General features: G+C 39.5%; 1 protein-coding gene across 4 annotated transcripts; it reads left to right on the top strand.

The window, feature by feature from the left end:
- Positions 1 to 285: 285 nt before the first annotated feature.
- On the top strand, positions 286 to 13,246 carry LOC133455266 (glycerol-3-phosphate acyltransferase 4-like). Of its 4 annotated transcripts, none has more exons than XM_061734218.1 (13): positions 295 to 398; positions 925 to 1,245; positions 3,984 to 4,053; positions 4,165 to 4,462; positions 4,567 to 4,641; positions 4,798 to 4,887; positions 5,162 to 5,255; positions 5,375 to 5,490; positions 5,769 to 5,824; positions 6,366 to 6,451; positions 6,532 to 6,660; positions 12,672 to 12,751; positions 13,024 to 13,246. In XM_061734218.1, exons 2-13 carry the CDS (start codon positions 1,078 to 1,080, stop codon positions 13,154 to 13,156), a joined length of 1,395 nt encoding a protein of 464 aa, XP_061590202.1. In that variant the 5' UTR covers positions 295 to 398; positions 925 to 1,077; the 3' UTR covers positions 13,157 to 13,246. The 4 variants fall into 4 exon arrangements, with proteins under 4 accessions (XP_061590205.1, XP_061590202.1, XP_061590203.1 ...); XM_061734219.1 differs by having other exon boundaries at positions 5,384 to 5,490; XM_061734221.1 differs by lacking the exon at positions 925 to 1,245 and having other exon boundaries at positions 286 to 398.
- The last annotated feature ends 1,036 nt before the right edge of the window (positions 13,247 to 14,282 follow it).

The following is a 14,282-nucleotide window of genomic DNA, read 5'->3' on the forward strand; positions in this document are numbered from 1 at the left end:
TTATATACACTATTAGATTGTATTGGAAGTTGTTATTTAATTTAAGTTTTAACAATTTAAATTCAAACAACAGGTGAAAGAAAATAAAAGAATTATAAAAACTCTGGCTCAACAATCTTTTCCTGGCTGTAAATACAGCATTGACAGACTGGGTTGCAGGTGGCTCCACAATAATCAGATTAAAGGTTAATTTCCAGCTCATGGTGCAGTTACAGCTGCTCTCATTGGCCACCTGTTGCTATGGTGACTCTTAACAGTTATATCCTATACCTCTAATAGCCTCAATGCCAGCAATACGGAGTCTCTTGTACGTCCAGATGGAGCACCACGTTGTCGTCCGTCATCTCCCCCTGCAAAACTGCACATCTGGAGGACGGTAGAGTTCATACTTCGTGAAGGTTTGTACTATACAGCTTAAATTCAAGATCATTTAACGTAATAAGAGGGAATTTTGTCCCTGACAGATTGTTTGTTTTTTCTGTTTTGTTTGTTAGAGATATAAAACTGACAACTGAGTGGAAATTCTGAGTAATTAAGCAAATAGGTAATCTAAATTTAGTGTGAACTGTTGTTCCTGCACATATACGCTGCCTAATGCAAACAATAACCACATAAACTCCAACTGTCCAACTACGTAAGTCATTATCGTTTACCCACTTTTTTTTAGGCATAAATTGTTGCCTTGAATAGATAACTTGTTGAATATTTCAATGTTATTTTCTCCTTTTAGTTTAATTCAATCTTCAGATTTCTGTTCTGGCAACGTTTATAGCTGTGACCCTCAGACTAATAACCCTTATGCTTTCAGAAAAAAGATATGTCATTACTGGCAATTTGAATTAAATTGAAGTCACATGACATGAACAAAGAAGTGTTATTAAATGTGTGCTTGTTGTGTCTCTTATATTGTGTTATGGTTGTCAGATCCTGACGAGATCCTCCTGATGCAGAGAACAGTTTTTGTTCAAGTTGCCATGGCTTTAAACGGAGCAGAGGACCTTCTGTACAGCTTAAGCTGAGGATCTCAGCGTGCCATGCGGCATCGTTGCTCTCTGAGTCATCTTTGCTGTTGACAGCATGGTTTGGTTTACCTGGCCCACAGACAACTTGCTCTGCAGGTGTCCTGGCCTCTCCATCACTGTGTGGCTGACACTCCTGTTTGTCCTAATAATTGCTCCAGCTGTGCTTGGAGGCTTTTTTAATATTCATACTCTCTACGTGAGGACACTTCTCAAGATATTTGAGGTGAGCGTAGTATCTACAGTATGTAGTGCATTTTACTAGAAGGGAATGGTGTCCAAGTCCTTTGAGTTTTATTTCAGTCAATGTGAAGTGGAAATTTATAGAATGTGGCCTCTGATAACTTATGACCTCCATTGAAAAACACAGGAAGGGTTTTTATTGCTCCAGCCATCTGCTTCCCGGAGACAAAACAATTGCTTAATATGAACCATCCAACAGTACCTGTGTATGAAACAGCTACTTTTCAAATCATTTTATACTATTTTTTAGGTTTTTTTTCTTTCATGTATAAAAAAATACTGCGGTTCTACAGTTGTTGTCACTCCACCACATACAGCTTGTTGAGTTGATCGTTTGGTCCCATACATATGAAAACTATACTATTGGGAAAGTAGATGAATGTAACTCTATATTTCAGGCTCATCGGGAAAAGTTCAGCCACGATTTCAGTGTTACTTTGATATAAATTGAATAAAAACCTTCTTTTTCTTTTTTTATGACTGTTGAAATAAAACTCAAATGACTTGGTCTAAGGTTAGAGTTTTTATTTTGTGCAACACTTTGTATCAATATTTTACATCTACTGCTTCTGTAACATGAAATCAGCCTTTTAGAGATTAGGGTCAAGATTCATTTTAAATGCTATATCTTTCTCTCCAGGGAATTAATCTTTTGGAACCACTCTAGTCAGAAAAATAAACAGCTTTTAGCCACAGGACTACCATCAGAGGTGTTGTTGATACTGGGGGGATCTTAGACCCCTGGGACCAAGTTCATCTACTCGCGTGGCAGTTCCCGTCACAAGCTTGGCTCCTGTGGTCTCACAGTATCCGTAGAAGTTCTTACACACAAGAGTAATCTAGTAACAGCTCAAACTGAACAAAGATAGATAGAGATATTTTATTTTTGGAAGATGCAAAGCTCTTTTCCAACTTAATAAGAGCTGTATGCATTTACAAGCATTGCTCGATTCAAAATATCCACAGAGACCAATTAAGAGATGCTAAATAAACGTGATATAGCAGTGATTATTAAATATGAATGATCCATGTTTAAAGATATTCAACAGTAAGGTTTGATATGAGTGGGCCCACACCAGCCTCAGTATCTTGTGAGGCTGTTAACACTTGGCATGATCAATCTTCTTCTTATAAACAGCAGTCAAGGTAAATCAATCAATCAATCAATCAATCTTTATTTCTAAAGCCCTTTACAACACACAGGGTGACCAAAGTGCTTTCCATTAAAATCCACATTAAAACAAAACAATTTAAAAACAACATATTAAAACCATTACAATTAAATTAAGAATATATCACATCAATGCTATGTATTAAAAGCCAGTCTAAACAACCAGGTTTTCAGTCTGGATTTAAAAACCCCAAAGTCAGTGATGGTGCGCATTTCTGGGGGCAGCTTATTCCAGAGTCTGGTCCAGCAACGGAGAAGGCCCGATCACCCCAGAGTTTAGTCCTGGTTCTGGGGACTTCCAGTAGAAGCTGAGTTGAGGACCGTAGGCCTCTAGTGGAGTTCTGAACTCGCACTTGTTCACATAAATAAACAGGGGCAAGCCCATTGAGGGCTTTAAAAACAAAGATTAAAATTTTAAAATCAATTCTAAAAGAAACAGGAAGCCAGTGAAGAGCAAATAAAACCGGAGTGATGTGTTCGCGACGTCGAGTACTAGTTAAAAAGCATGCAGCGGCATTCTGAACAAGCTGAAGACGGCTAAGAGAAGACTTGGAGACACCAACATACAAAGCATTGCAGTAGTCAATTCTCGAGCTTATAAAAGCATGAATGGTTTTTTCCAAGTCTGCACGATTTAAAAATGGCTTTACTTTTGTTAAAACCCGTAACTGATAAAAACTGGTCCTGACCACGCTGTCAATTTGCTTGTCAAATTCTAAGCTGCTATCAAAAATAATTCCAAGATTCCTCACAGAAGTTTTTACTTTAAAAGATAGATCACCAGAGTGTGGTGAATCAGCAAAGAAAATACATTCTGTTTTACCTTCATTTAAGTGCAGAAAATTTCGCCCCAACCACATCTTACCATAAATGGTAAGAAACCACCATTTCACTTTATATTATCAAGTTTTACATAGAGCTTTAAGGTGTGTTTGTCATGTAGCATATATACCATCTATGTACAGTTTACAGTAGGGCTGGGCGATAGGACCTCAAATCAACATCACAATTAGCTGATTTGTTTTGTTTTAGTTTTTGCCCTCAGATCCCCCACAAGGATTTTGCCTTTGATTTTGCGTACCAATAAGCGTACGAGGAGCTATGTGGTAGTTCAATGTCTTGACATGTCTTGTCTTGACCTGACATTCAGGTTTTGAACAGTATACTTGATGATCGTGAAAATGTAGCTCCTCTCTTGAAGTCAGGTGCAGAAGCGTGATCTCCTGCTATTGTGACCTACTTATGGCTGACCTGGTCGGATAATGAGAGTTTGAAGTCAAAGCAGCACCCCAATGGCACTTCTCAGCTGCAGAACACATGCTTTCCCAACCTTCTCAGCTGTACAGGCATGCTTTGCATGGTGCATGTCGCCTAATCTCATCACTTTGATCTGGCCAATGTCAGGACTGAATCATTAACTCTGATTGCATTTTGGAGATATTTAGAGGTTGTTACTGTTATTTTGATATTTTGGATATTTGGCAAGGAGTAACAGTGGGAATTAAGTCTTCTACAAGTTAATTTTCATATCTCTATTTGTCTTCATTTAGTGGACTTCCTTACTAATGGACAAAAGAGCAAAGAATACAAATCAGCACATCCACAAGCCATGTCTCAGAGGTAAACTTGTTATATTAGATATATTTAATGATTTATCAGTCATGGATGATTTTTGCAGCTGTAATGTCTTAACCTCTGAGTAGTGCCTTTCTTTTCTTCTTTTCACTGAAGGCATCATAGCAAAAGATCCACCTTTATCTTTGCAGCAAGCGATCCAGGGGTTTGGAGGTTCTGTCAGCTGTCAACACTCAAAGCCAAAGTTTGAGATGTCTGACGTATTTTATTTCAACCAGAGAGGTGTGGAGAGCATTGTAGATGATGAGTTCACCAAGTGCTTTTCGGCCCAGGAGCTAGAGAGCTGGAACTTGCTGACTCGAAGCAAATACAACTTCCCTCCCATAAGTCTGAGACTTGTAGTCCTCTGGAGTCTGGGACTTCTAATCCGCTATGGCCTCCTGCTGCCTCTCAGGTCAGACAAGCTCACAGGCAGATTTAGAGGAAGTTTCTTCTCATATTACACACTTTGAATGACTGGTTCAGTCTCAGATCATATGCTTGTTCTGTTTTCCATAGAGTAATGCTGGCAGTCACAGGGATTGGTCTATTCCTTATTCTGAGCACCCTGGTGGGTTTTCTGCCTAAAATACAGTGAGTTTCTGCCTCTTCTCATACTTTACACTTGTATTTGACTGGCATTTCTATAACGAGGTTAGGTAGATCAATACAAGACAGAGAGGGTGTATCTCATGTGTTTTTCAGTCAAACTTTGCTGACTGTTGTGGCATTATGTTGTACGTTCCTCAGGTTAAGATCCTACCTGAGTGAGAGGGTTCATTTGATGGGTTACCACTTCTGTATTAGATCTCTCACAGCAATCATCACCTATCATGACAGGTATAGTATAGTTGGTGTTCAGGATGCCAGTTCAAACAGCACTCTTAGAGAGACATTGTGATTTGCTTAATGTGCAGCAGTATTGCTGCATTTGAGAGCTCTAAATACAGTAAAGGTTTTAACAATTCCTTGTTTCTTGCAAGTTGTTTAATAGGGAAGCAGCTAAATCAAAATGTATTCATTTCAGTAGTCAGTATGCACTATTGCTGCTGTTCGACTCCAAATTAAGCCTGAATTTCATTATGTTGTATGCATATTTCTTGTTTAACTACAGGGAAAACAAACCAAAGAATGATGGCATCTGTGTGGCAAATCACACAACACCAATTGATGTGATAATCTTGGCCAATGATCACGGCTACTCTATGGTATGAAATTTTGCGCTTTTGTGCTCAAGTTGATATGTTTAGTTTTCAAATGAGTGTACAAAAGAGACTTTTCAGAGTTGTTTTTATTCAGCTGAATTCGAGATAAAGTTGAATCTCAGGTTGGCCAGGTGCATGGAGGCTTGCTGGGAATGATCCAGAGAGCGATGATCAAATCTTCTCCTCACATCTGGTTTGAAAGAGCAGAAGTCAAAGACCGACATCTGGTGGCCCAAAGGTAGTATTGCATTTGTTTACGTTTTTTAAATATCAAAGTCAGATGGTAATGTACTGGGGTAATTTATCAACTTCATTCAGTTTGTATATTTCACTCACGCATTACTGTTTATAACTAAACATCTTTGTGGTGGGTATTGCATAAGATTGTCACCATGAAATAATTTTCACAAGAAGTGGTTCACATGGTTAGAAATAAATTACTCCATTGTCACTATAATGAGTTTTTCTTGTTGCATCATGTTGGTAGAATTTTCTTTTCCTGGTCTGCCATTTCAGGCTTAGTGATCATGTTGCTGATAAGACCAAACAGCCCATCCTTGTCTTCCCTGAAGGTGTGTACCAGAATCCAGTCTAGTTTAAATAAATGATTACATAACATGTGAAAATTATAGTATTATGTAGGTGATTTTATAAAAAAAATTCATAGCAAAGCATTTGTTTCAGCAGAAAGATGAAAATGTTAACACTAAATATATGTACAGTATATGGTCACCTCAAACCGAACAATGGTTGTTTTGTATTGCATTGCGCAGCAGTGAAAAATATTGAGCTTTTTGTAGCCCTGGAACACAAAAAAGACTATTTAATTAGTACCTTGAATTAGAAAAATTAAGAGTGGTGTGTTTTAAGAACCTGAGCTGTTAGACAACTGAAAAAAAAAAAAAACAGAGGCCATTGCCGTCATGCAGGCAATGTTGGTTAAAATCCTGGTCTGTCAGTCTTTCCTGCATGTCTTCCATCCTCTCTCTATACCCATTTTCTGTCAGCCTACTTTGAATAAAGGTCACTTGCACCAAAAAAAAGAAAAAGACAACTGAGTTCTGGCTTTAAAGTTTGTGCTGTGTTAATATTCTGTGATGATTTCTTCTGCAGGCACTTGTGTTAACAACTCGTCAGTGATGATGTTCAGGAAGGGAAGCTTTGAAATTGGCTGCACTGTCTATCCTGTAGCCATTAAGGTAGGACATTTTTTCCATTCGATCTTCTGTGGTTTGGTTGTTCATATCTACAGCCAATGAGAACTTGTTCTCTCTTGTAGTATGATCCTCGCTTTGGAGATGCTTTTTGGAACAGCAGTAAGTTTGGTTTAGTGAGGCATCTTCTGAGGATGATGAGCAGCTGGGCAATCGTCTGCAGCGTTTGGTACCTGCCACCAATGAACAGAGAGGTGGCACTCTTTTATTGCTCTTTCATGAATTTCAAATATGATTTATGTGATTTCCATTCTCATTGTTTGCTGTGAATATGTGCAGATACGCTTGTAAGCAAACATTTGCTAAAAACACTGTTAATGCCACAACTAAATGGAAAAGACATTAAAAGTAACAGCAAACAGGAATCACTATATATATATATATATATATATATATATATATATATATAAGTTTATTTGCGTATCACAATTCAACAACAAGGTGATTAAAGGTGCTTTACAAAACATTATATAAAGCCATTATACTCTCAGTTTTTACTTCACATCTGGCTTAAATTGATTTAATTTAGGCCTTAAGCCTCAAGCTTTATGTATTTACATGAGATCTAATGTGTGTGCAGTGCATATTTGTACTAGACCACCTTCATTTTTATAAGTCTGCACGCCAGATGCAATAATCATGTGTGCACACAAAAGGATGTTGATGAAGGAAGCATTTGTACTACTGAAAGACATTTGCTCCTGGTACGATGAACGGGTAAAAAAGAAAAAAAGGTAATAGTTTTAAATAAATTAAAACACATTTTCAAATGTCTGGTTTTTAATTTCATTAGCTTTTATAAATACTATCTAATTGTAGGTGGGATGCACCACTGTAGGCTTGCAGGTCCTGTTTTATTGTATTTTAGATAATCTCACCACAAGGCTGCATGAACAAATATACAGCTTATGTGTTTATCAGTTGCAGATATACTGATATACTGGACTAATGTGCCTCTCACCTTTCGTTTTACCTTTGTCCTTAGTTTTGAATCGACAGAGTTGATTACCTTTGGTACTGTTTTCCCTTCTTATTAGGGCCCGAACACAGTGTGAAGGCCCTATTGTATCTATAGCAATTTCTCGTTTTTATTTTTCCGATGAAATGAGGGCCTTTTGCCCCCCTAAACGTGCCCAAGAAGTCACCAAATTTTGCACGCAAGCCAGGCCTGGCGAAAATTTTGATATTTAATGGTTTGCATTAATGGGCGTGGCCTAATGGCTCAACAGCGCCCCCTAGAAAACTTTGTGCCTCAAGCCCCACAATGCGGTTTGACGTACATGCACGGAAATCGTTACACACCTGTATCATGTCGCAACTTAAAGAAAAGTCTCTTGGCGCCATGGCCGAAACCTAACAGGAAGTCGGCCATTTTGAATTAATCGTGTAATTTTGCCGTTTCTTCGCCCGAACTGTAACATGCACCCAGGTGTGTTATACATCAAAATGTGCGACTCGATCCTGCGACGATGGGCATTACTTTTCTCAGTCAAAAGCGTTACCATGCCGACGATAGACGCCAAAAAGAGCGGCCCCCCTTCATCTGGTTGATCCATATTTGATAGTTCCTACTTTCTGCCAGCTTTGAATAGTTTGACATAAAGAGTCGTGGGTGGTATCGTCGGACTCGGTTTTGAGTCCTTGAACATAATTGGTGCAAATTAGCCCTGCCCCTTCTTCTGATTGGTCGATATTTGATAGTTCCTACTTTCTGCCATAACTTTTGAATGGTTTGATATAAAGACTCGTGGGTGGTGTCATCGGACTCGGTTTTGAGTACTTGACCTTCATTGGCCTGAATTAGTCCCGCCCCTTCTTCTGATTGGTCGATATTTTGATAGATCCTATTTTCTGCCATAACTTTTGAATGGTATGACATAAAGACTCGTGGATGGTGTCATCGGACATGGTTTTGAGTCCTTGACCATAATTGGTGCAAATTAGCCCCGCCCCTTCTTCTGCCATAACTTTTGATTGGTTTGATTGACCTTTATTGGTTTATTGGTTTATTGGTGGAAAATTGCACGTGCGAGGGCCTGTTCATCGCTGCTTACAGCTTTAATTCAGTTTATTTCTGGTCATAATTCCAAAACTGAGACCAGGATATTGTTGTGAAAAACCTATGTCGCGCTCTTTAATATGTTCTTTCCAAATAGGTGAATATCTGGACTGAAACTGATTGTCTAAATTACCAAGAAAAAGACTTGAAAGATTGTCACGGTGTGAGACAGATTAGGACCCAGAGGCAGGAGTTCCAGAAAACGTGATTTATCAACGTGATCAAAACCAAAAGTGCTGCTGAGCAGAATTGCAAAGAAATCCAAAAGATTAAACATGAGCTAAAAAGTCCAAAAGCATGACAGGAGACGTTTGAGGGTGGAAACAGTACGGACCAGCAGTGAGCAAGGCGAAGACAAGACAAGATATTCACAAAAGGCTTGACGAGACACAGGTGCAGACGATCAGGGCAGATGGGAACAAGGGAACTCAAGACATAACTTAAACACAAGGACAAGGGGTTTCAAAAGAAAACAGGAACCTAACTACCAAAACTTTGAAAAAACGTGACATAACTCAAAACTGTTGTTGTGTCACAAAGGGGGTGCTGGTTCAGTTATTAGAAAGATATTCCTTTACGATAGTTATTAATAATTAATAAAGAAAATAATTTATCAAAACGGGGCACCACCTGGCTTTATCAGGAAACAGCTAAATCCGTCTCAAAGTAGCTGTTATTCCATATGTGCCAGCCTGTTGCCTGGGGTGGTGTTACGGAATAACAGTGAAGGAAGGAGTCCGAGCACAGACCTTTGCAATCAGTAGCCGTGACAAACATGTATGAAATAAACACAAACAACATCTCTAATTCAAATGAATCTGAATTTATTTAAACAAGATAGTGAAACAACACTTGGGATAGATTCTGATGCCTAAACTACACATAAGCAACAACTAACTAAACATTAACACAAACTTCAGATTATATACATCTGTGCGTGTGTGCGTGCGTGCGTGCGTGCGTGTCATGATGGCTGTTCATACATGTGAAAGGAAAGATGGGTGGCTGAAAAAGTCATGTGGTGACTGAGTCTCGCATGATTCAAAATGGCGGATGAGATTTTGTCTCATCTAGTAAAAAACAAACTCGGAGGCTTCATGGCCAAGATAAGAGTGTGCATGTGTGTGTGTGCAGGGGTTAGTAGGAGAGGATGGGAGAAATAGAAAAGAAAGTAAAACCCAAGACACTAGAATAACTTCTCACTAGAATAACTAAAGGTGGTTTGGTCTGGCAGGCCAGCAATCCTTGGTGAACAGCTGGATGGTTAAGCTCCACAGGTGATCCTGGTGAAGAGTGTCTCTCCCTCTCTCCTGCTCTCCTCATCTCAGTGTAGATGAGGGGATGCAGCATGGGCACAGCTGGGCCTCCTTCAGCTCCAGGTTGGTCCGAAGGCGTTTACGTCGGGGCATGCAAGGGTCCCTCGTTCGGCTCGTCTGGGGCTCAAAACGTTTGCGGGTCACTCACTGTAGCGCTGCAGACTATGGTTGCCATTTCAAGGCAACCAGACGCTTCTTCAGGCACGATAATGGAGAAGGCCATAGCTAGTAGCTCCTCATGCTAAAATAGGAGTTGTGGCCTTCTTCATAGCTCACAGAGAACTCCATGGGACAGTGGACAGGGCTGAGGGAGAAGAGATCTTGAGATAAAAAGAGCTTGGGAGAAAGAGAGGGAGAAAGGGGGAGCCTGCTCATTATAGCCGAGCCCGGACTGCTATAAACCGTCAGCGGCTCCTCCTGCGTTTTGGGGTCTATGCCCAATGAGAGTGCTATTCCTTATCACCGAAGGGCTGTAAATGCTGGGGATTTGAGCAGTAGTGGAACATAAGAGCCGGGCCGGGAGACAGGCATATGACCGGGCCCTGGAGCCTCTCGTCTCATGACCTCCCGTCTGGCTCTAGGCTGCAAAAATACCCATCTCATTATCATAGCCTACACATGCCCAACAACGGGGCCTACAAGCATTACCAGATGTAAGAGCAGAACATAGCCTATTAAAGATTGTGAAAGATAATTCTCAAATTTGTTCAAATACAATTTTGGAGAATAATTATGTTTACTTGCAACAGGGTAACATAATTTAATGTCTGCCCCTATGACTCGCTTTTGATTGTATTTATCAGATAACGGAAACCCACTTCATATAATGATATAACAGGACAAAGTCCAACAAACCACAAGAACAACAAAAATAGACACACAGACACAAATTCAAGGCATTTGTAGGAGTTCAGCACCACGGATAGCCTCCAGATCACTCTGAAATCACCATCTGACATCTACTTCAACTAATGACAGTAGTGTAGTAAAATTGGCACGGCGGCCCATAAATTCACATACAAGTTCCAATTCAATTTGAAGTATTGTGGCTTATTCACCACTACTTGAAGGTACTCGGCGAGCCTTGCGCTCCGCGAACTCACCCGGGGGCCCGGGGATGAAGCGCTACTAGTCAGGTTCATCTCCCACAGAAGGAGGATTAAGGCGAACAAAATATGCATCTAGCTTGGGCTGTTTGGCTATTTCTTGCTCCATTTTTTCTTTTTCTTTGTCTTTTATCGCTCCACTTTTGTGTTTATAACTCCCGCTCATGTTTAAACTGTAGGATTATGTGCTCTGTTAACAGGTGATTGATGATGACGTATGACGTTGATAGACGGCTGTTGATGACGAACCATTTTACCCAAAATACATTTGGAGATTATACTTGCAATTTTTGTTTTAATGTTAACTGTGAGGGTGAAAATCTCAGCACAACACATTATTCAATGCTTTATACCAGTGGTCTTCATTCCAGGTCCCAGAGAGCCGCTGTCCTGCATGTTTTTGATGTTTCCCTGCATCAACACACCTGATTCTAATTAGTGATCATCACCAATGTTTCCTCCAGGTCTGCACAGTTCTGTTGGTGACACAGTCATCTGTATCAGGGTTTACGGGAGCAGGGAAACATCTAAGATATGCAGCACAGTGGCTCTCGAGGACCTGGAATGAAGACCACTGCGTATACCTAATATGAACCAAGTGGTGCCACAAAAATTAAAAAGTTAAAAAATCTTGCAGGGCGATCCTGCGGCCAGGGCCCCTTACAATTCAGAAAAACAGAGCTAATCGTTTAGGGACAAAGTATCAGTCTGCACACTCTGTTTTCTGTAAAGGCTAAATTTGGTCCTCACAGTAGTTTTGGTTTAATCAAGTCGCCAAGGCAAAATGTTCCATCACACATATGAAACATATTTCACTCGTCACTACTTCAGTAATGAGTGTCTCAGTCTCACATTATGCAAAGTTGTAAAAAGACACGAATAGTAGAACCAGCTGAATGGGGTGATTTAAATATGATAAGGGCGTAGCTTTGTTTTTTTGTCTTTTTTGTTCATACACATCATTTATATATATGGCTCTAAATCTTATAGAACTACATAACTGCGAATGATTATGGTCTGAATGAGAAAAATATATGATAAGGAAACTTCACAAAACTTAAAATTATACCGAAGACCTTTGTCCAGCTAGATACAAGGGTGCAGAAGTGTACAGAACAAACCAAACTAATCAGAGCTGCAGTGGATGTCAGAAAGGTAAAATACAATGTGATATTTGCAGAGTTTCACTCAGAAAAAACTGCTGGCAACTGTTTCTCATTTAGCATGGACGTTATAAATGAGAATCTGAGCTCATGTGAACGCTCCTAAAGCGCTGTGATCTATGGATGGTGTCTGTAAATGCTTGCTTGCTCTTTAGCACAAAACTGCAAATTAAACTTTGCTGAGAAACATAAACAGATGCTCAGTGAGTATTGGGAACACATTATTTGGTCAGATGCAGCAAAGATACATTTGTCCAGCTTAGATGGGCTGCAGCATGTTTGGCATCAGTCCTGTCAAGGCTATGTTTGTGAATGCTAACGGGCATAACAGGACAGCATGTCGATGTGGTGATTTAGGCCTGCATGCGTTGAAAAATCTTTGATCAAATTCATTTACTGCACCGATAACATGTACGGATATATACAGTAGCTCAGAGTTTTCTGTTTTTTGATATAGCTGTATTTTACATATTCAACAGTTAGAGCTTTGCACAGTTGTGTTTAAGTTGTCAACCGCAATAGCCCTTTTTCCTCTTGTTTTTTCTTTTTGTTCTTTCGAAGGAAGGGGAGGATGCAATACAGTTTGCCAACAGAGTGAAAGCAGCCATAGCTGCCCGTGCAGGATTAGTGGATCTCACATGGTCAGTCACTGGTATATCTCTATATGTGTATCATTTTATATGTGTATGTGTGTATATATATATATATGTATGTGTGTGTGTGTGTGTGTGTGTGTGTGTGTGTGTAAACTTGTATCTATTAATGAGTGTTAAAAAGGGGAAGTTAATAATGGAATAATGGCACAAATCACAGAAGCTAATACATATCATTTACTAAATGTAACTTTGACATAAGCAGCAAAAGTCACCATCCACTGTGACACCATGTCTTTTATTCTCCTGATCTCTTTCAGGGATGGCGGTCTGAAGCGGGCCAAAGTGAAAGATGCTTTAAAAGCAGAGCAGCAGAAACTTTACAGCAAAGTTCTTTTAGGTGAACACAAAGAGCAAAGTGACAAACTTGGAGAAGGTGGAAATCCAGGATAAAATAACGGCAACAGATATGAAGAAAAGTGACAACAGACACTGAATGTACAGTATATCTGTTATTATTAAAGACTTGTGTCTAGTTCAACAAACAGATCAGCTTTTCTTTTAACCAGAAAGTTTTAAGTTTACGTTAAGTTTTATATTTTGTTGAAAGAATATTTCCACCTGAAGAACCAGTTCATAGTTTCTTAAGTGTGCAATGTCACTTTAAGTGGTTGAAGCTCTCACTGCTACATTCATTACATAACAGGTCTATTTACTAATTGGCTCAAGGATCTATTTTTGTATTATGCTTCCATCTCAGCCAGACACAAGGAAAGTGGCTTTAACATTGTCAAGACCAGTATGATGTTTTATCCATTAAAAGGAAGGTGATTTGAGAGTTTTATTTTTACAGAATATTTACAGAAGACGACACAAAATAATATATGTATAAATTATGTTCATTTCCTTCTTCAAACAGCAGGAGTCACTGTTCAAACATAAATTAATCTGCGTGCTGGAAGTTTTTACAACATTTTACTAATCAGTAAACATATCACCCTGCAGACATATTAAGAAGACATGGAACCAAATCCATTTTCCTTATCTGCCTAATCCTAATCAAGCTCATGGGATTTGTTGTCCGAGCATACATGAAGAAGACGGCAGGGAGAAATTGGCCGTAGTAATGGGATGAAATCTAAGCACACGATGGCACCTCAGTGTGAGACTGGAGCTGCATGTGAAACTCAGTCCAGCACGAGGATGTGCAAGTGACACCGTCTGCAGAGCAGGAACCTTGTGTTTTATGTCTCATAAGGTTGGATCAAGTTCCACTGTGACCGTCACAACTCATCACTTGGAAACATTCAAATGTGTCCTCCTGCCTGTTTTTAACCCTATCTGAAATTAAATGAAACAGTCTAAACATTTAAAATCAATTAAGCAGATGGGATTAGCATTAAAGCAGGTGTGGTGGCCCTTTACTCCAGTGGCGTCAATTCAGTGGAAACTAAGGTATGGCAAGGTTACAAGTCACAGAACTTAACAAGAGTATCAATCAACACGTCCAGCAAATACGTATCACAGAAGTCTGCTATGTAGCTTATCTGTGTGGTCAAGAAAATTGGAACTTTTTTAA

This window comes from Cololabis saira, chromosome 11 (assembly GCF_033807715.1).
Source record: "Cololabis saira isolate AMF1-May2022 chromosome 11, fColSai1.1, whole genome shotgun sequence".
NCBI lineage: Eukaryota > Metazoa > Chordata > Actinopteri > Beloniformes > Belonidae > Cololabis > Cololabis saira.